Source organism: Capricornis sumatraensis, chromosome 6 (genome assembly GCF_032405125.1).
Source record: "Capricornis sumatraensis isolate serow.1 chromosome 6, serow.2, whole genome shotgun sequence".
Classification (NCBI taxonomy): Eukaryota; Metazoa; Chordata; class Mammalia; order Artiodactyla; family Bovidae; genus Capricornis; species Capricornis sumatraensis.
This window is the reverse complement of record NC_091074.1, coordinates 37,743,693-37,766,007: the sequence shown is the minus strand read 5'-3', so window position 1 is coordinate 37,766,007 and position 22,315 is coordinate 37,743,693. Positions and strand designations below refer to the sequence as shown.

The 22,315-nt window shown below is 40.7% G+C and overlaps 1 protein-coding gene across 2 annotated transcripts in view; it reads right to left on the bottom strand.

The window, feature by feature from the left end:
* Positions 1–22,315, bottom strand: part of FREM1 (FRAS1 related extracellular matrix 1) — a 157,132-nt gene that overhangs the window by 7,693 nt on the left and 127,124 nt on the right. Inside the window, exons 27-34 of one of the 2 annotated variants that reach the window (XM_068974274.1) lie at positions 14,983–15,112; positions 12,032–12,104; positions 6,185–6,334; positions 4,474–4,712; positions 3,755–3,802; positions 3,237–3,401; positions 2,924–3,052; positions 2,388–2,503 (exon numbers count right to left, since the gene is read on the bottom strand). In XM_068974274.1, the coding sequence (XP_068830375.1) occupies positions 2,388–2,503; positions 2,924–3,052; positions 3,237–3,401; positions 3,755–3,802; positions 4,474–4,712; positions 6,185–6,334; positions 12,032–12,104; positions 14,983–15,112 (1,050 nt within the window). The remainder of the gene's footprint in view (positions 1–2,387; positions 2,504–2,923; positions 3,053–3,236; positions 3,402–3,754; positions 3,803–4,473; positions 4,713–6,184; positions 6,335–12,031; positions 12,105–14,982; positions 15,113–22,315) is intronic. The other variant, XM_068974275.1, reaches the window with a different exon arrangement.

Below are 22,315 nucleotides of genomic sequence, written 5' to 3'. Positions count from 1 at the left end.
AACTGAAGATGACAAACAGGTAGAAAGATATACTGCATTCTTAGGTAGGAAGAATCAATATTGTTAAAATGACCATACTATCCAAGGCAATCTACAGATTCAGTGCAACCTTTAAAAAATTACCAGTGGCATCTTTCATAGAACTGGAACCAAAAAAATGTAAATATGTATGGAGACACAAAAGACTCCATGTAGCCAAAACAATCCTAAGAAAGAAGAATGGAGTTTGAGGAATGATACACCCTAAATTCAGACTACAGAAGCTACAGAAATCAGAAGAATATGGTACTGGCACAAAAACAGATACATAGATCAATACAACAGGATAGAATACCCAGAAATAATCCCACATACTTATGGTCAATTACTCTACGACAAATGAGACAAGAATATACAATGGAGAAAAGATAGTCTCTTCAATAAGTGGTGCTGGGAAAACAGAAAGCTACATGTAAAAGAATGAAAATAGAACATTCTCAATATCATATACAAAAATAAACTCAAAACAGATTAAAGATCTAAAATTTAAGAAGAGATGCTATTAAAATCATGGAAGAAAACATAAGCAGAACACTCTTTGAAATAAATCTCAGCACTATTTTTTTTATCTGTCTCCTAGAGTAACAGAAACAAAAGCAAAAATAAATAAATGGGACCTAGTTAAATTTAAAAGCCTTTGCACAGCAAGGTGAAGTCACTCAGTCGTGTCCTACTCTTTGCGATCCCATGGACTGTAACCTACTAAGCTTCTCCGTCCATGGGATTCTCCAGGCAAGAATACTGGAGTGGATTGCCATTTCCTTCTCCAGGGGATCTTCCCGACCCAGGGATCGAACCCCGGTCTCCTGCATTGAAGGCAGACGCTTTAACCTCTGAGCCACCAGGGAAGATCAAAGGGTCAAGCCTGGGATTCGAACTCCTGACCTATGGAGCCAGATTGCCTGTCCACCTGCCCGTCTGCCTAACTGCTATGCTACCGAGGCTCATTAGGAAACCATAAACAAAATGAAAAGACAACCTACAGAATGGGAGAAAATATTTGCAAACAGTGCTACTGACAGTGGATTAATTTCCAAAATATATAAACAGCTTATATTGCTCAATATCAAAAACAAACAACCCAATCAAAAATGAGCAGAAGACCTAAACAGACATTTCTCCAAAAATAGCCAACAAGCACATGGAAAGGTGCGCAATGTTGCTATGTGAAATGTGACTCCATGAGGTATCACCTCACATGGGTTAGAACGACCAACATCAAAAAGCTTATATTTAATAAATGCTGCAGAGGGTGAGGAGAAAAAGGAATCCCCTTATACTGTTAGTGGGAATGTAAATTGGGTGCAGCCACTATGGAGAACAGTACGGAGGTTTGTTAAAAATTTAAAACTAGAGTTACCATATGACCCAGCAATCCCACTCCTGGGCGTATCTGGAAAAGAAGGAAACTCTAAATTGAAAAGATTCATACACCCCAATGTTCACAGCAGCACTATTTACAAAAACAAAGACATGGAGGCAACCTAAATGTATATCAGCTGATGAACGGATAAAGAAGATAACGAAGACATACACACAATAGAATATTACTCAGCCATAAAGAGGAATGAAATAATGCCAATTGTAGCAACATGGACGGACCTAGAGATTATCATACTAAGTGAAGTAAGTCAAGCAAAGACACTTATATGTGGAATCTAAGAAATAATACACATGAACTTCTTTATAAAACAGAAATAGAGTCACAGACACAGAAAACAAACTCATGGTTTTCAAAGCAGCAAATGGCGAGGGATAAATCAGCAATTTTGGAGTAGCATTAGTATCTATTAAAACCATAATAAAACGTCACCTTACAGCCACTAGAATGGCTAAAATCACTGAGACTGACTATGTTGTAAGTGGATAAATTTTGTCAATATTTGACCACAAGTCATCTTTCATTGAGTGTTCTGTTATCTAATCACACTTTGTCCAACCTGTCTGGTCTCATAACCATCAACACCTCTTATATTGTTACAGGCCTGCTGCTATGAGATCTTTCATTGCTATATATTTCCAAATCAGTGGGCTGGGATTCCTGTTTAATTAATAAATGATAGACTCTGCCATGCTGCTGACACAGAGAATCTGCTTTCTTCAAAAGTTTGAGATGGAGAGGCTAAAAAATAAAACTGTGACATTGGCACACTTTATCATAAAAGATACATCATTAAGGTCAGCCCAAATCTGTTCTGAACTACAGAACTCCCTCCAAGCTCCTAAAATAAAGCCAGGTAGATGTTAGACACTCAACACTTGAATGAATGAAGAAACACTAGAGTTCCATGAGAAAACAGAAATATTAACAAAGAAGCATCAGCCAAATGAGAAATGGGGTTTCTTACTGTTCTCTGCAAGCTTGGGCAGCTGTAGTCCATGTGCCTTTCTGCTCTGTGATCAAGGAGTGGCAGTAGCCTGAATGACGGTGCCACCCAGCGGGGCAGGATTTATCTTCCACCTCCTGAAAAATAGTTGTCCATGCTCACATCACAATGGTCTTTACAACCTAGAGTCTATTCTCAACATAGAGAATCCTGTGAGTCCTCTAATGAAGACAAGGAGGTCAGCCCTAATCCCCATTCTCCACTTTGAGAAATGCAATGGCTTCTTATGGGACATGTTGGTAAAGTCAGCCATGTTTTAGTTTTACATGTTTAACATTATAATAATTGAATAAAATAAGTAAGCGTCTTTTTAAATTGTAGTGCTTAACTACTGTGTTTTGTGATTTTTAAAGCATCACCTGACCATCTTTTCCTCTTCCCCCTCAAAGCATAGCAGAGCAGGCAGAAGAAACACCAGTGGACAGGGCGCCTCCTCTCCCTCTCCTGGGTTATGATGGGACAAGTAAAGAGATGTGACTGCTCGGCCTGTGTCCCACCTTGGTGTGGGGGCTCCAGGATCTCCAGGCAATTCCATCACACTTGTACAGTTTTTGGAGGCTTTCTTCAAAGTGGAAGAGTCCCTTTAATTCCAGCGTGCAGTTCTTTGGGAATGAGGGCAACGGGTCCTATGGGAAGGAAAGGTAATTTAGATCTGACACCCTGTAAGTTGATCACACTGTTACCTCTTTTAGGCCGTCATTTGCTGAATAGTGTTTGAACTGAGTAAACTATCCCCAAACTTGAAGGCTGTTTTCGGGCCCAGGAAACAGCTTGTTGTAAGGTGAGTAGGAAGTGAAGAGATTTTCATACCTGTCTGGGGAAGTGTGAGCCGGTTGTGGATTCCTCCTTATCAGCTTGAGGCGGTTCTGCCACTTTGGTTGTCTTTTGGGGCTGACTAATAATGGATATGTTGGCCTTCCTTCTGTGAACTGGGGAGCTGTCATCTTCCAATTTCAGGGAAATCATCCCATGATACTTGAGGAAATCAGCAAACAACAATCAAGACAAAACAAACGACAAGACAGCAAACAAAAGCATTTGTTGTAAAAAACAGGCAATCCAAAACCTGGATCAAAATAAAGAGATAAAAGGATTTTTTCCTGCCCACCCAAGCCTCCACACAAAATTCAAACAGGATTTTAAGGAAAATATATAAATATAAAGTTACGAAAGGTAGTTTCACTACATATTTTGCATCCATAAATACAAAAAGTTTAGGAATTCTCTCAGACTCAGACAGAGGAGCCTGGCAGGCCCGGGGGTTGCAAAGAATTGGACATGACTGAGTGACTGAGAACACACATTGCTTACATACTATATATGCTTACGTTATAGATGATGTCTGTTCTATTTCTATAAACAGAGGATGGAGGAACCTGAAATCAAGAGAAGAAATAAATAGGGACAAAATTGGCTTGAATAATAATTAGTAACAGGGCAAAACCCTTCCAATAAGATTTTTTAGTAACTAAAAGTTTCTAAACATATTTTTAAAAGATTTTCCAGGCCCAAATAATTGGAATTTTTAAAAGTCACTGGACTAATCACAGCTTATCAGTGTCAATTCATCTATTCTTCATCCCAGTTAGAAAAGACATCCTTATTTTTTTGGTACATCTATAGTGCACAGAGGTCCAAGAAACACACACACACACACACACATACACACTTACTCATGAGTGTATGCCTGGTGAGAATGCTATGCTAGTAAGCTCAAAGCCATGGTTTCCACACCCAAATAATCTCATTCTTTTTCAGGACCACGAGTCATTCCCTATCTGTGTTGATCACAACAGGAATCAAAGCAGAAATCATATGGATGAGTCAGAATATCTATCACTTTAGTCGGTACAATTAATGAACTATGCTGATGTTTGTATGTAAAGGCCACTTCACAATGGTCCAAGGAACCATGAGAATCTCTATGGCCCCCATTCACTGTGAGAACCAAAACAGCTTCCTCAGCATTTGAGATTGCTTATTAAGATCCTTTGATCCGTTTCATTTGCACTCCACACATCAAAACCCAGGAGGTCCCCATCCTTACTGTTCTGCCATCGCCTCGGGTCCTAAGCTTCACTGGAGAAAGATCTTCAGAACCAAAGTCCCACAGGGCGTCACCCCTGGTGACTGCTAGCTGCTCGGAAGCTGGAAGGGGTCTTCTTTCCAGATGAAAGACACCAGAAGTGGTGGGTGAGGAAGCCCCTGGGGAGAGCAGGTGCCGAACGCCCTTCTCCCCTGCACTGGGCATGTTTGGACTGAAGGCATATGAAGGATGGCACTGCCCTGGTAGCACACAAAATGGCAGGTCAGTTCATTTTACACAAACAGGTAAGTGATCACATCGACAAAGCTTGTCACTAAATTCAGATGGATGATTTTCCCGCCAGATGTTGTCTTGCTGCCATTTGCCAGAAATCCCTTTACTCTTCATCAGTTTCCATACAGGAAAGCTATGCCCTTTCGCACATCTACAGGGTGATTATGAGTCATGAAATGGATTTCGCAAACCACAGATGAACATCATTGTGGTGATTTTATAATCATCCCATCTACTTGGGAAATAGACTGCCTTCATTTCACATCGACAGAACGCCTCCATATTATTGGGTTTATTCCCTGATCAAGTGTCATCCCACACACACTTTTGCTTGTTCACCCTCTCCACCGTCTCCATAGGTAGAAACTGGAATTGTTGGAAGATGTTAGTGAAATCAGGTACCAGTTATTCGATGAGCATTCAGCTGTTAGAGCAAAGATTCAGTCCATCTTAATGGCTCTCCTTTGATTAGAAACATTGCCAATTAGTATGAAAAAAGTCTAAACCCAGAGGCACATTTGGATAGCTTATACTTCATGTGTCAAGTGTGTACTTCATCTGTTTATGTACTTAATGTGACCAGAAAAGTCTACTGGAAAAAAAAAAAAAAGAATTTGGTGAGGCAAGGTGGTGCAAAGAGATGTGGAAATCTGAGTACAGTAAAGGAAAGAGGAAAGTGCCTATATTTACTATAGAATGAGAAAGAGAAGTGGAGATAATTAAGCGAAGAAAAATATATGGCCCATAGGGAATGACAGGTGTAAAAATTGGAGTGTAAGACTAAGCATGTAACTGGACACTTGTCAAATGCTAAAAAGACGAATAAGTAGAGGGTATTTGGCAGGAAAAAGTCAGCGTACCAAGAACTTTGGCTGATCTTTATTTAGTTCACAGGTTGTTCTTTAGCATATACCATCCAGGACCTGTTTGGCTCTGCAACCCAAGGTTATTCATTAATATTCTCCAGCTGCTCCTGAATCCCCACGCCAGCTGCACCTTTCACATCTATTTTCCTCCCATTCCTTCCTCCCTCAGAATTTTCATGGTCACACTACAGCGAGGGCTCAGATTTTAGGCATTAAGAGCTCTCTTCCACAGAGGAAGATAATTACAGCCCTACAAACTCGGGGCAGGGAAATAATTGTCGATAGGTTCTCACCAACATTGTTTCCCCCTTGGTGAGAACAACAAACGGGTAGGGAAAAAAAAACAATGGGGCACTGACTTGTTGCTTTTCTCAAACGATCGTTCTTAGCAGGAGGAAAGCCACATGAAGCAGAAAGCAGAATAAAGGGCCCACATCATGACTGAGGTTGCTTTCTTGACAAGAAATTAAGCATTTTGATTTGAAAGCGTTATCCAGCACACTGGCTGTTGAAAGTAAGCAGCTACAGTGCCAAGACTGCTCGTGATTTCAAGATGAGGATCAAAAGAATACCTCCTTTTGAGTCCAAAATTTTCACTGCAGTTTTTGTCTTTGTGCCAAGAACCGCATTCACAGGGGAGTTCAGAATTACTTCAAAGACCTCATCATCTTCCTCTAATCCGTCATAGGTAATTGCTATATTCCACATCTTAGTTGACATTCCTACAAGAAGTAAACATTTTAATTACTCTTTAATTGCTATTTCAATCAACTAGGTGTCAGCGAAATATATTAATTAACACGTCTGCAGCCAAACTGCAGTAGCCTGAGTGAGCCATTGTATTGCAACCAACTTGCTGAAGTCGTGCTGTTCTCCCAAATAATATTAAAAGACCACATTTGTTCCTGGACAATGATGATTCCCTTTAAATGCAAACACTGTAACAAAAAAAAGCAAGCTGCATTAGGGAAGGGATGAACAAAAAATGGTGAGCTGTTGAGACCCCAAGACTTTTTTTTTGGAGAATTTTTTCCTGACCTGCCCCTTCTCATCTTAAGAATAAACAACTACTGCAATCTTAAAATCTTAATAGTTTGAAAAATCTTAAGATGTTGATGCAGTCAGAAGTGATTATTGGATGGCACTCCACGCTATTCATGGAACCCTTGAAATGATTGATTTCGAACAACAGCTGCTTCCATCGGCTGCCCTACTTCCTGAGATACTTGTAGCCCACAAACGCTTTTTCTGATGATGTAATACCCCAGAGTTTGATATCCTCCTGTGGAGAATTTATAGGCTGAGGGGTTCTAGAAATAGATGGAGCCAATTTTTTTTTTTTTTTTCCTCTCTTTCTGTCTGCCTCTGTTCATGCAGTTACAATCAACCTTGGATCACAGTAACTTTGCGAACTTAATACAAAACAGTTTTGATGTTACAAATGTATCTCCAGCCATCCTGTCACCACTCAGATGGGATGCAAAGCAACCCCAGAAACACAAAATTAATGTTGGAAGAAACTTCAGAGATTGTCGAATCCTGACCATTTTCCACGACATGTATAGCAAGCAGGACATCTGCCCCAAGGGTTTATTTAGAAGAAAAAGAGTTGGCAGGAAGAAAAGAAAGTATTGGTTAGTGGAAAAAGAAGGCTCAGTTTTAAGGGAGAAAAATAAATTTATGGTGTAAGATTCAAGAACTAGGTTTTGAAACTTTATTCTGGGTCATTTACTCATCAGCTATTCAAGTGCTTGTATTTCTATGTGCTAAGTCTTTCAGTTGTGTCCGACTCTTTGCGAACCCCTGGACTGTATGTAGCCCACCAGGCTCCTCTGTCCATGGGATTCTCCAGGCAAGAATACTGGAGTGGGTTGTTATGCCCTCCTCCAGGGGATCTTCCTGACCCAAGGATCAAACCAGCATCTCCTGCATTGGCAGGCAGATTCTTTACCACTCCCATGAACTCATCTACATAAATAGTTAAACATGTTTTTTCTAGCCTTCTCATCTAAAAATCTGAATTCTTTTCTCATTGTTCTCATCTGCCAACAGATACAGAACAGACAGTAAATACTACACGTATGCGGGCTCCAGAGTTGGAAAGACCAGGAGGGCGGAATGGGAAAAGAACATGAGCAAAATCAGAGAGCAAAACAGAGGCCTTAATCAGGAGGGCTGAGCAGAATAGCGGGCTGGACTAGAGGGGTCTTGCCAGGGAAGAGAGGTGGTAAGGCAACACTGACATCTTGTAGCCAGACTGCAGATAGCCCTGGACCCTTGGTGGTCAGATTCAGACTTTAAACCACAGGCAGCAAGGAAGGCTCTTGAAAACGGGTGTCTTAGAAAACTGAAACTGAAAAGTGTTATGTGGGAAGATTTAGGGGCCCAGGCAGGCAAGCAAAGAAGCTAGAACATAGGTAGCTGTCGTAATAAACTGGCATGAAGAGAAAAGAGACTTAACAATGAAGAAAGCATATGAATACTAGGGCTTTTAATAATTAGAGAGCTCTTTTGACTCTCAAAGCCCATAAAGTTAAGCAGTGGTCAAACAAAAATCCAATACAAAAAAATTTTTTTCCAAGTTTCAACCATTTGCCCTCTTATTTTAAGAATTTTTTTTTTAATTATAGTACCCCCATCCTCCCACCTTTAAAGAAAACCCCTTAAAGTTTTTTAAAACCTTATGGAGTAGAACCATATAATTAGAGAAAATCTATTCTAAGTTTCATTGAAGTATTTTTGATTTGTTTGCCTGCATTTCAACTCTGTTCCTATGTCTACCAGGTGTGCACATAGGACCTACTTTTTTTGGTTAATGAGGTTAGAAATAAGAATTTTCTTAGTCTTTCTTTTTCCTTCCTCTCCCACCTTCAAGGTGCAAAGTATTTGTGAAAGCACAGTGATTATAAACAATTTCAGAAGGCTTGAACTGGCCCCCTGTTCCCATAAACAAAAGGTGCTGAAGAGGAAAAAGAAGTGTCAGGTTATGCAGACAGAGCCCACTTTACAGAGTGAGTTAATTCCTGGATATTTTCCTGCAAAACAGATTTCACTATTGAAAGACATTTTCTCAATGTTTTTTGTTTTTTTTTTTGCAAATGCCACATGAGAGAGCTGTTCCTTTGGAAAACATTTTGACTCTTAGGCACAGTGAAGTCTCAATTAAGAATGCAGCAAAGCCTTCAAGAACACCTATTTTAAAGGAAAATAATCATTTTCTTAAGAATATTTGCACTTTGACTCAAGATTAGACACAATCACAGGATGCCAAGTAGTCAGGGTTTGTTTTCGATTTGGTGCAAAACTACAAGGCGAGTATAGATCACTAGAGCTTTAAAAAGTCCCTCAGTTTCTCTTCAGCTTCCTCCAAGAGCTCTCCAACCTTAAAATATTCACTCTGATTTCTCAGTCTCTGTTTCTTCCCCAAGCATGGAAGCTGCTGCTTTTAAAGAAATAAACAGATTGCTTTGGGTAAAAGGGGTGGGAATGGGGATGAAGACATCAGATCTGAAAGAGGTAAGGATTAACAACATGGGAATAAGTAAGAATTTGCAGGATCAGTGGACAGGGGGAAATGTAACATTTTCTAAAGGAAGATAACAGTTTATGAAAGTTTCTGGCTAATGAGCTCCAAAAAAATGGGCAGCCAAGTGCTGTTTCTTTTTCATTTATAAACTATGTTTACTTATTTTCTTCAAATGTTTAAATAATCTCTAAACTCTTAACTATTTAGAGCCTCCAGAGGTCTTTAGTATCTAACTCAAAACAGCATGCAAACTCTTCCAGAAAAATGGGTACTTCTCTCACCCGGAGGAACCTGCAAGGGGACTGCTCAAAATCTACCCAAAGCCCAAATCACTACTGATCTTGTCACAAACAAGACCGAGAGTAATAAAGATGGCATACAACAAAGACTCCTGGAAAGACCAAACCTGCCTTAATCTGATGTACATACAAGTCACCGTGCAAATGCCCTTTGCAAGTCCTTTGGCCTTGAGGTTTATCAGAACCAGTGTCTGTGGCAACTCAAGGGTAAACTTCAATACATAATAGGAATAGTTCTTCTCACCAAGGGTGGTCAGGTTGAGGAAAACACTGAGGCAAATCAGAAACTTAAGCATCATAGGAAGGAGGCCAATAACAACACTGATGGTGGTGTTCAGTCGCCCAGTTGTGTCTGACCTTTTGTGATCTCATGGACTGCAGCATGCCAGGCCTCCTTGTCCCTCACCTTCTCCCGGAGTTTGCCCAAGTTCATGTCCATTATATCAGTGATGCCATCCAGCCATCTCATCCTCTGACACCTTTTTCTCCTGCCCTCAATCCTTTCTAGCATCCGAGCTTGTTGCATATGAAATGTGAGTCTCTTTTTTTATAGGTTGTGTCACTCAGAAATCGCTACATTGGAGTCCTAAACTTATTTGGAAATAACGGCATTACAGATGCAATTCACATGAAGTCATACTAGAGTGGAGTGGACTCCTAATCTATTATGACTAGTGTGGTTATAAAAAGCAGGAGTCTGGACACGGACACACACAAGAATGCCCGACTGAGACAAAGGCAGAGACTGGGTGAGACAGCAGAAGCCAAGGAAGCCCAGGGATCCCAGCAGAGCATCAGATCATGGAAATGAGGATGGAGCAGACTCCCTCTCAGCCCTCAGAAGGAATCAACCCTGCCCACATCACGACCTTGAATTCCTAGCCTCCAGAACGGTAAGGAGACAAATTCCTGTTTTTAAGCTACCAGGTTTGTGATACTTTGACAGGACAGCCCCAGCAAGCGAATACAGTCACCAAACATCATACAACTTGCAGCCATGTCTGACTCTTTGTGACCCCATGGATTGTAGCCCACCAGGCTCCTCCGCCCATGGAATTCTCCAGGCAAGAATACTGGAGAGGGTGGCCATACCCTTCTCCAGGGAAACTTCCCAACCCCAGGATCAAACCCAGTTCTTCCACACTGCCGGCAGATTCTTTACTGACTGAGCCACCAGGAAAGCCTGAAGTGCAGAAAGGCATTCTTTTCTGTTTAATAGTAACTTATTAGTTTTGGAGTGGTGATGGTATTCAGGCAATTTTGTTTTGCCTTTGCCAAAATGTCCTGGGTCAGTGGCAGACAATGGCAAAAGTTTTGATCAGGTGGCCGATTTTCAGAGTACAGAACACATCCTCTGCAGAAAAGCACAAAGGTACAAGCCCCGACTGCCTCTCAGAGCCTTTCCATTCACCCCTGGGCAGGTGATCGAGGTCTATCCTACACAGAGGGTAAGAGAGAGAACCATGCAGTACAGTGAGGGAGAGATACCAGCCCCCATCTTCAGCAGCCAGGGAAAGGGCGCATGGCTTCTGCCTTGGTGCTCCCGCCAGGCAGTGTTGCCAAAAATATGTCTGTCTTTTGGGCTAAGTCCCCTTCTGCTGCTGCTATCCCCTCTAGGGAGTCTCCCAGGATTTTTCTCAGCCAGAACAGTGGTGCACCCTTGGGGTCCCAATGCACTCTGTCAATGAGTTGTTCTCATGTCTGTATTTCCCAAAGCATAGAGCAGCTGTGGGGGCTTCCCTGGTAGCTCAGCTGGTAAAGAATCCATCTGCTATGCAGGAGACCCCAGTTCAATTTCTGGGTAGGGAAGTTCCCCTGCTACCCACTCCAGTATTCTCAGGCTTCCCTGACGAGGCTCAGATGGTAAAGAATCCACCTGCAATGCAGGAGACATGGGTTTAATCCCTCGGTTAGGAAGATCCCCTGAAGAAGGGAATGGCTACCCACTCCGGTATTCTTGCCTGGACAATCTCCATGGACAAAGGAGCTTGGCGGGTTACGGTCCATGGGATCGCGAACAGTCAGACATGACTGAGCAACAAAGCACAGTGCAGCAGAGAACATCTATGAGAGTAGGCCCCATGCTTTTATATTCACTTTGCACCTAGCAAAATTTTTCCAAAGGCCTAAAGCAAAATAGGTGCTATCTAATTAAATAATAATTTTCCCTAAAAGCTGCTCATATCAAGCTATTCCAAGACAGATAATTGAGAAATGCCCTTTAGGAATCCACATGACTATAACATTCTGAAAATTTCCATCAAAATATGAGGCAATTACATTATTTCAGCTTTGTGTCAGACCTTTAAATCATTTTTTTAAATGGCATTTCTTCTGAGTTTTTGGATGTTTGCTTTAATATTTTATACATTTTATTTGTTACGATCTTTCATCTCATTTAAAATAAATATCCACTAGTAATAAAATCAAATATGAAGCACAAAACCTCAAGGCCAAACTGATCTCTCTGGAAGCGAGGTAATACTGTTCCTTGAGGAGTTCTAGTTGGCTGCAGTTGCATAATAGTCTGTCTTTTCCACAATCTCTAGACTGTCTTACAAAAACATGAAACAAACTGTAGATACACAATGTACCTGGGTCAAACTGAACCAGCTTAGATGGAGTCATGGTGAAATCCTTTCCAACTGTAGCTGACATTTGGTTGACCTTAAGAGGGAAAAAAGAGAAGACATTCTTTTAACAAAAATATGCTGTGATAGAGAAATGTTGAGTCTAATCTCATACTAGACCAACTCATGTTCTTAAATCTGTTTCTAACATAAACTAACTTTTATTATAATATATCATTTTGGATCCAACTTCCTTAAAGTTACTTTTTTTCCTAGACTAATATCAATGGAAGTACACATAAAACTTTTTATTTTTTGGCTTTTCCTTTATTAATAATTCAGTAATGTGAATTTTAAACAATATTTTTCTCTTTGCTACAGATACCATTTTATTCCATGGCCTTCTCTCTACCCCAGCATGGTCCTAAAATGATGCCTTGAAGGAAAGGAAGGGGCAGAAAGAGAAGGAAAAGTGGGCTCTCCTGACAAAAAGAGCGCCGCTCTGTGGGTCAGTTGGAGGGATCCCGCAAGCTCAGAGCACAGCCTTCAGACCAGATGAATGAAAACAAGTCCGGCCCATTCTCTTGTCTGGATGAAGCCATTCCCCTTCACAGGCAGGAATAAGGGATCTGTGGGGATGACAGACCTGGGGAACAGCCACACAGAGGCCACCCACACCCAGAGCTCAGGGCTTTAGAAGTTTCTTCAAGTAAGTTGTTAAAAAAAAAAATGCTCTAGTCTAAAGAGACTACTGGCTGCTCCCCTGTTTCCCTTCCCTGGGGCTGAGGGACAGAGATGATTTAAGGACTCTGACATTGTGCCCTTAACTTCCCCCAAGGAGCCTAAATATATGTGAAGAACACATATTTAGTTTGAAACATGGTTGAAAAAGAGTTTGAAAAAGAGGCTTCAGCTGGTTTGAAAAAGAGGTCATTGAATGAGATGTTTGGGAAAATGGGTTACTCGTTTCTTCACTTTCTTACAAGGGACGAAGGGCACAATTCGAAATGCACAAATTCCTATTTCTTTGGTCTCAGACATGATTTCCATTTCTACCAAAGGCCCTAACATCTGCCAGTGGTCTGCAGTGGAAATGCTTTGCTCAAGAAGAGTACTGCCAGGTGAATAAAGATGCACACGTGCAGGACCAACACGTGGACACAGCACGGGGAGGAGAGGGTGGGACGAATCGGGAGACTAGCTTTGACATGTATACACTACCAGTGTAAACCAGGTAGATATAGTGATACATGGACATATATACACTAACATGTGTGAAATAGATAGCTACCATGTGTGAAACAGACAGCTGCTGTATAGCATAGGATGCTCAACTTGCTGCTGCTATGACCTAGATGAGTGGGCCGCAGGTGGGAGGGAGGAAGGTTTAAGAGGGAGGGGATATATGTATACACAGAGTTTATTCACTTTGTTATACAGCAGAAACTAATGCAACATTGTAAAACAATTATACTCCAATAAAAAAAAAAGAAGAGCACTGCCTCCTAAACCCCTACTCGCTCTTTCTCTACGATGCCAAGGCTCCTCCTGAACAACCATTCCCTGTGGAAAGGCAGCCCATTGTACACCTGTACCCACCATATGCTGGGAGTTGCGCTTCCCCGTGTGGTTCTTGCACATGCAATTACCTAGTATTTACCACCACTGAGTTTACAGAATCCTACGTGGGAAAAGAAATGGGCTAAGGTGAGGTGGTTGCAGCAGCCAGTCCGGCGCAGGTTGGTGATTCAAATCAAGGCAACAACAGAGGGTAGAAGCACTTTCTTAAGCAGCCAATCAACTCCAGTCTAAAGTGGCAGGCTGTGCTGTGGGCAGAGTGGTCCCTGAAAGACTCAGGCTGTTTGAGAAAGGCCTGCAAACACAGCCGGCAGCTTGACTGTGCGTGCTCAGCTTCAGCAGACAAAAGATCCCCTGTCACACCAGATCTGTTCTTCCTGCCTGGCAAGGCGTACAGTTCTGTGGCCCAAAACTCCAGACTAGAGCATATGGTGCTTTCTCTGGAGGCCCAGAAGATTATCAGGAAACCATCCACGCAGAGTCCTTCTTTTTCCATAATCAATGTACTGGGAAGTTATAGGGGACAAATCAAGTTATCTGATCCTGTAACAATCATAAAGCACCCACAGATCAGGAAAACAGAACCTATGCCCACTGGAAAGATAAACGCTGAGTCTGGTATATAGTATAATCTATGTGCACAAGGTTCTGAAGGTGATTTGAACTTGTAATTGAGACTTCACTGAGATAGCATTTTCCCCCAGAACCTAATATCACTGCTTTTTTTCCTTCCCTTTAGATTGAGGAGGAAGTCCAGCATTAGTATCTACAGGCTTTCCATGCTCTCATTCTTGCCATGTGCAATTTTTCTAGAGACTCCTTAAAAATCCTTCCATTCTAGAAGCCATGGTTGTGCTCCATGTTCCACGTCAGTAGAAAGAAATATCAGGTGACTAGACCAAAATTAATTATTGAAAATTTCTTATATTTCAGGGTGCCTCTATTGCTACATAGCCTCTTAATTTTGCATGACTTGGGTGATGCTTAAGACAGGTGTAATCCCTGATTTTTCTCATCCACTGAGACCATAGGAAGTGATCTTGGTGCATGCTAAGAGAAAGCCATACAAGGACTGAAGTTTGCAGACAACTTTCCTTTCCAAAGCAGAGTTTGGCCCAAGTTCACTAAGTTGGGTAGATCTTACGAAATCAAACTTCAAGAGTTAAAGACCAGATTTAGAAACTAAAGATGGGTTAGAAAGAGCATATGTAGGAGCTAACGTATCTTGATAAATGATGGAGGGACAAAGAGGTTTGTACTTAGACTTTCTGGAACAGAGCAACACTCCTGCAGTTTGAAGTTTCCTTAGTTACTCTGAGTTTCTCTAAGGAAATAGTCAAAGGCACCAACCAGCAACCTAGGCTTTAGCTTGAAAGATGATAGTTTGGAGTTGTTACCTGTACACTCACAAAGGCTGAGTCCATGGAATATCCCCTTCTGGTAATTTCCAAGGGCAGCATGCCCATATTCTCACAGACCTCATATTCAGTCCGTGACCACTCAATATGAGACCACTTCAGTTCCAAACTACGCATGTAAGAAAAGAAAAAAAAGAAAATCATGAGAAATGCAAAGTGGAAGCCTGTGGGGCTCCTCTGCTGGGTATAAAACAACCACTGAGTGGTTCATCAACCTACACCAGTGCTACAAAGTCCTTGCATATGTTTGGTACCTTTTAGCTCACAAAGAACATCTACTAGCATTATCTCATTTGTTACTCTCAACACTGCTGTGAGGAAGACCGAGCATGTATCAGAATTCTATCTTATAAATGCAGAAATAAGATTAAAAGTCTATCCAAGGGCTGCGGTTATCAATGATAAAGGAAGGGACTCAAATCTGAGAGTGTTTGGAAGGGAAAGGAGCAGGTGGTTAAGTTCAAGGAGACGTTCATTTTTGGAAAGGACATTGATACGGAACTTCTCTCCTATATTTTGGCCTCCTTCAATGGTACAACAAGATCATTTCCAGGCACAGATCTTCTCTAAACTCAGGTTCAGTTTAATAACAAGATATCTTTGAGGAGTGTCTAGGAATTAGAATGTGCATGTATTTTACAAGTTTGTCCATCCCTCCTCTGTGTATGTGAAAGGACTATACTAACATATAGCTTGATTTCAGCTATACAACTAAATAAACCTGTTAAAGAGAGAATGGTCTTTTTTTCCACACTATGTTTAGTGAGTCCAAAATTTGATAGAAACTGACTTCCTAAATCCTCATAATACAAAGAGGTATTTTTTTTGTCTTTTTCCTTTTCTTCAGAAAAGAACACTGAGCTTAGAGAGGTTAAATAACTAGCTTGAAGGCAAAATGCTATGACAAAGCTAACAGACAGCAGAGACAGAATCCTTAGCATAAATCTGAAACCAAATGCTCTGTTCCGTCTCTACCATTCTTCTTCCCAACTAAAGTTCTTCATGACTCGTGATCTGAGCTCAAGCAGTGGACTACAATTTTATCTTTATCCTGAAACAGTTCCCTTTTTGAGGTGAGAAAACTTGAAATGGTTCACCTGAACAGTTCTCTTCAAAGATTTTCTTACATTTTTTTACCCCCTGTATCCTGCAGCAACATAAAAGACATGAACAGTCTTCACTATGATCATTTAAGTCACTTCCATTGTTTTGGTTTTATTCATTTTCCTTTCACTCTCCATTCATAAAACCCTCAGAGTGTGCCTTACTGTATTCCCAAACTTCCACTTAGATTCAGGTCTTTCCTCTAGACTTTTAAGTTTACTTCTTACAGTGTTTTTCCTTGCAGAGCTAGAAATTCTGGGTGCTACCAACTAGAGTGCGGAGTTCACAAATTTCAAAGAACACGCCACACCTTCCTGGAGACCATTCCTAATAGAGAGTAATAAGTTTGTCCTCTAGTCTCCCCTTTATATCCTTGCACCAGTCACGCATCACAGCCACATCCTATATATTAAGTTCAGTAGCAAAACAAACTCAACCGCACTGTGTTCCACTCTACCAACCAGCAGCCAGTGAGACAATGGTAGTGTGGAAGCATGGAATTATTCCAGAGGTTCAAGAATTTGTGTTAATATATATGTTTATTCAATCAATAGACATGATATTTATTGTTATTGGCATGCTGGGCTTCACAAACTTTTGACATGAAAATTGGATACTTATATTAAATAATATTGGGAACCTCACGGGCCTTGATGAAATCGATTTCAAATCTGACAGGAGACAGATCAAGAAAGAAAGAAATGACAATGCCTAAAGAACCACAAGATAACAAGCAACATGGATGTTATAAACACCAATAGAAATAACACGTTGCAATGAATTCCTAAAGGATCCAGCCAGATAAGAAAGGGAAACAAAATCAACAAGAATGATTGGAAGAGAAAACAGAAAGATAAAACAGGAAGGAAAAGGGAACAGTGGGAACCAGTGAAATAAATACAAAGAAATGGATTTCAACTAAGTCTGCGTAAGGTTCAAATGAGTTTCAAGGTTCAATCTTCTAAGAATCTATGCATTGCTGATGCTAACCATGACCAGCAAAAATTCATCAGTGTCACTCTGCAGGTCCAGATGACCTTGAGGCCTAAAGTGAAGTGTGATTTGATTGCTGATCTAGATCAGGGGATCATGCAGAGTGACATTTAGTTTCAAAGCATTAAGGGTTTTGGTGTTTGGGAATGTGTACACATCACCCTGATACATCACTGGAATGCTGCACGATGCTTAGAGGTTAAGGTTGTAATTACACAATGTTCTATTTTACTTTCTTAAAACTATTCCCTACAAATAATAAATACCTATTTGAAAGCTATGAAATTTAAGCCAGACGACATATTTTCAGAAAAATATTTAAATCATGAGGCACTTGCATACCCAGAGGACACATGCTTTGAAAGTGTTTTTTGTTTTCTTCAGTATTGTATTTAAGAAGGCCTTTCTACACAGTCTACGGTTGCTTAAACTCTACACAAACACTTGAAAGAAAAGTAAGATATGTAGTCAGTCACCTGGGAATTCTCCCTGCAAGAAGCCACACAGACAGATGGTTGGTATCATGCAGATAACCAGAGGCAGAAACTCATGAGAGAACTGTGGAAAGCTCTGGATTGGGAGGTGTCAAGCAGACAGGGGTTGGTTCACATCTTCACATTTTAATGACCCCCCCCCCCTTCTATTATCATAAAGTTCAGCTCGTTCTGAAGTCAGAAATGAAGTTTACAGACACACTTTCTGTGAAACCCACATGGCAATCACTGTGAGTCAGCAGGACACAAGAACTCCTCAAGCCCCGAGGTCAGGATTTCTTGGCCTTGGAACTACTGACATTTGGCACCAGGTGATTCTTTGTGGTGGGAGGCTGTCCTGTGCACCGTACGATGTGTCCCAGTGGGGACTTCCTCACTAATCTAGTGGTCAAGACTCTGCCTTCCAATGCAGGGGGCACGGGTTCTATCTCTGGTCGGGAATTAAGATTCCACATGCTGCAGGGTGTAGGCGGAAAAAAAAAAAAAGTGTTTAGTAACATCCCTGGCTTCTACTCACTAGATCCCTTAGATGCAGCCATGCCATTCCATTCCAGTTACAACAGTCAAAAGTGTTTCTGGACATTTCCAAATGTCCCTCATGGGGAAAGTCATCCCCAGGTGAGAAACCTTCCTGAACTGATTTTGCAGACTCATCACACCAGAAAATTCTATTTAATCTATAAGCCAAGTTTCGGTTCTCAACAACTGTCATGAATGAAAGACATAGTCTGTGGGGTCTGTCCAGACTATTTAATTTCTATTCCTCCATTCTATGTCTTTTATGATGTAGGGCTGAAACCATCACAATATTGTAAAGTAATTAGCCTCTAATTAAAATAAAAATTAAAAAATTAAGGCAACAGTACCCAGCATATGTAATAAAAAGATATAATGTCTCACATGAAAAAGAAATTAAATGGGATGAGACTTCCAGTTCTTCTCTTAGTCAAAGACAAGATAAACTGTTTAATTACCCAATTTAGCAATCCACCTCCAAAGTCCAGCATGTGTGATCCCCTTTAATCTGATTAACTCTCATTTTCCCAAGTATGTATAACATACTATTTAATTCACTTAACTACTAAGGTAGTTAGCTAAGTACCTAGGTACTCAGCTCCAAGTAAACAGGGGTCTTTAGTTCACTGATGTATCACCAAGTGCCTTGTAGGGTGACTGGACATAATAAATGCTCAATAAATATTTGCTCAAGGAAATAATGGACTTCGTTTAACCTACTGTTTAAAAAGCTAAATTGACCACTGAAACTTTTTTTCTTCCCAGCCGTATTCACATATTTCACACAATTTGAAAAAAAAAAAAAAAATTCTAGGCAAGATGACCCTCACATGTTTTTTCTAGCCCTGACTTATTCTGGATTCTGGGAATCCAGGTCATACTGGATTGTATTAGCTTGAGAGAAAGATGGCATTGGTAAATGAGCATTCTATCATAAAGCATGGTGTCTTATTTTTCTAAGGCACATGCATGCGTCTCAACATGTGACAGTATCTAGAAACAGCTTTATTTTTCATAATGGGAGGAAGGTGATACTGGTACTTAGTGGGTGTAGTCCAGGGATGTTGCTAAATATCCTTCAATGTACAGGACACCCAACTCACCCTCCACCCAAGCCCCACGACAAAGAATTGTCTCGACCAAATAGTCAAGAGTGTTGAAGCAGAGTCAAAAATATATGCTTTCTGATATACTAAGTCATGTCTGACTCTTTGCGATCCCAATGACTGCAGCACACCAGGCTCTCCCGTCCTTCACCATCTTCCAGAGTTTGCTCAGATTCGTGTCTACCGAATCGGTGATGTTATCTAACAATTTTGTGGCTACTTGGTTCATTTATATGAAGGAACAATGAACCAAAAGAATCATTTGGAATTAAACTTTATTTTGGGATTTGGGACATTAATCCAGGTTAACAAGCAAATGTAAAAAAGGTACTTGGCTGCTCTCTGCCTCAGTTTCCTCACTACCCCAAGTACAATAATAATGAGCCTGTACTTCAAAGAGGTTGAATGAACCTTAATGAACACTCATTAAGTACTCTGAGCTTCTCAGTGAAAGGTTTTATAGTAGCTAAAATGGTGATTAAATTATTCTCATAACTAGATCTTCACTTATTATAATCAAGTAGCATATGACTTAAGAAAACCAAAATGTTAAAAAAAATTTTCTAAGTATTCAATCCAAGACTTATCAATTCAAAGAGGATGCTATTAAGCTCCATAAAAATGCTATGAACACCTGTGTTTTCCTTTCTGTCTTTCTCTCATGATAATGGGGAAACAGTGCTTAGTCAGGAAGCAGCATAGTGAGTACCCCAAACAAGTGCTTTGGAGTCAGATACATCTCATAACCACTTATTAGTGTGTGATTATGGTCAGTTACTCAGTCTCTCTGGACCACAATTTTCATCATCTGTAAAATGAGGGAAATTACATTCATGTCAAATGATGCAAATTAAAACTTGTTAATATGTATAAAGCACCTGTACACAGTGGGTGCTTAATAAGGGCTATTTCCCTTTCCTTCCTCTGTGGTTTCTTAGATCTAATCTAGAGACAAATACTTTAACTTCTGGCTTGCAGGTAACATGAAAGCTTTACCTAACCAAGAGTTTCAACCTCTTCCCCTATAATGTGTTTCATAAAAGTTGTTAAAGCATTACTAAGTTTGCCTGCTAGGGAGGAGAAGGATCAAGGAGCTTGGAATCATGGAGCAGCTGGGGAAGCAGCCACTGAGTTATGAAGAACTTCAGCAGGGGTCAACATTCGTTTTGAAGCTCACCTTTTCTGCAGTGGGTGCAAGAAAGAGGTCAACACTGAATGCATGTTAAGAAACTGCCTTGGTCAGGCGTCAGCTACATTCTGTGGTCTGCAAAGGTGTTTTTGATGAATGATGTGGTTCCTACGTGACAGAGTTTGGGTGGGATGCAGAGCATCTTGAGATTCACACTGGACATGAGAATGGCGTGCTAAGGCATGCGCTGAGAAGATGAGCACTCACATTGAGGTCAGGAGGTCCTGGTGCACTGTGGGCTCTGCCATTTATTCACTTAGTGGCTGCTGGCCAATTACTTAAATGCTTTGAGCCTGATTTCCTTATCACCCTCAGAGAACTGTTTTGCAGATTAAAATGGAAAACACATGTGAAAGCATCTAGCACAGTGCCTGAAATTTAGACACTTAACCAAATCTAAATTTTGATGCAAATTCCCATGGATTTCAACGTTCTACAGTAACTTCTATTTACAAGTGTCTCCTAAATGTATCACATGAAAAGCTTGTGCCATGAGCTATTCTGGGGCAGGGTGGTCTTGGTTTTATAATCAAATCATATTGAGATATGTTGCATATTATATCCCTCTCTTGAAGATTCCCAATGCACGCACGCATCTTTGTGACTTTGGCAATGTGATGCATTAGTGAGTCATAATAACTTGGTCACATCAAGATTTCCTAACACCATTTCTAATGGAAACTCTATTGACCCTTCAGGACTGATGCACTATAGATTGCTGCCATAGCAAAAAGTTATTAGCAATCAAGACTCCGGGACAATTCTCACTGAACATGAGTTCTCTTTATTCTATAAAGAGCCTCCTTTCTGATCCTGATTGCATCCACCAGTCCCTTTAGCTTCATTGCAGAATGTGTTCACCCCTTAAAATATACAGAATATTAATCTATTAATCCTAAACCAAACCAGAACACAAAGTTCACTGCATTCAGATTATTAACAAGAATATGGATTGTTCCCTTTGTGAACATCTCAGAGTCCATTTCTAACTCACGGGCCTTAGCTGGCCACCAGAGGCCTCTGGGATACTTCCTCAGTCAATCATTGTCCCCCGCATGAATGCACAGCAATAGCAATCACCACCGCAGGTCATGTTTGTCAAGGACTTTAAATAGACGCTCCCACATGTTTACCTCATTTGTTCCTCTAAATAAATTGTAATACTGCCCCCAATTTACAGATGAGATAACTAAGACAACTAAACACTTGACCTAGGTCAATGGCAAAGTCAAAGCCCAAACCTGTTCTTTGGCTTCGAGTCCAGTGGTTTACTGTATATTATCTATCCCATTCTCCCCAGTTCATTAGCCATGGAGTACACACTCATACTGAGACCCGTAATTTACATTTAAGCTCCTTGAGGAGTAAGTATTCTTCCTTTCTTGTTGCTTTGATGGCCAAAGATTGGAGAAAAATACGGAGCTGAGACTGTTGCTTCTTTCCCCTTAGGCCAGTTCAGCACACTCAGTAAGAGTGGGCAAGAAGTCCTCTAGTGCAGTGAGGAAAACCAAGGATTTGAGAGTCATAATTTCTGTGCCAAAATCTTGGCTCCTTCTCTGATGAGCTGTATGAGCTTGGAAAAGTCACTTCCTATCTCCTTGCCTCAGTCTCCTCACCTTTAAATTCTGGATTATGATGGTACCTAACTTAAAGTTTGTTGTGATGATTAAATGAAGAGCAATGAAGTAGAGCAGAAAGCTATAGTGTAAATGCCTGTGATTTATTCTATACAGGCAGCTAGGTTCCTGCTAGCTCTGGGAAGACAGATCGTTGTTCATAACATTGTTTCCTACTGGAAAAAAAAATGTTCTTGTTCCAAAAAGTATCTACTTACAAATGAAGTTAGAGACAACTATATCCTTCAAAACCTATAAAGATAAGTGCTTAGTAACTTCTACCTGCTTTTCCCT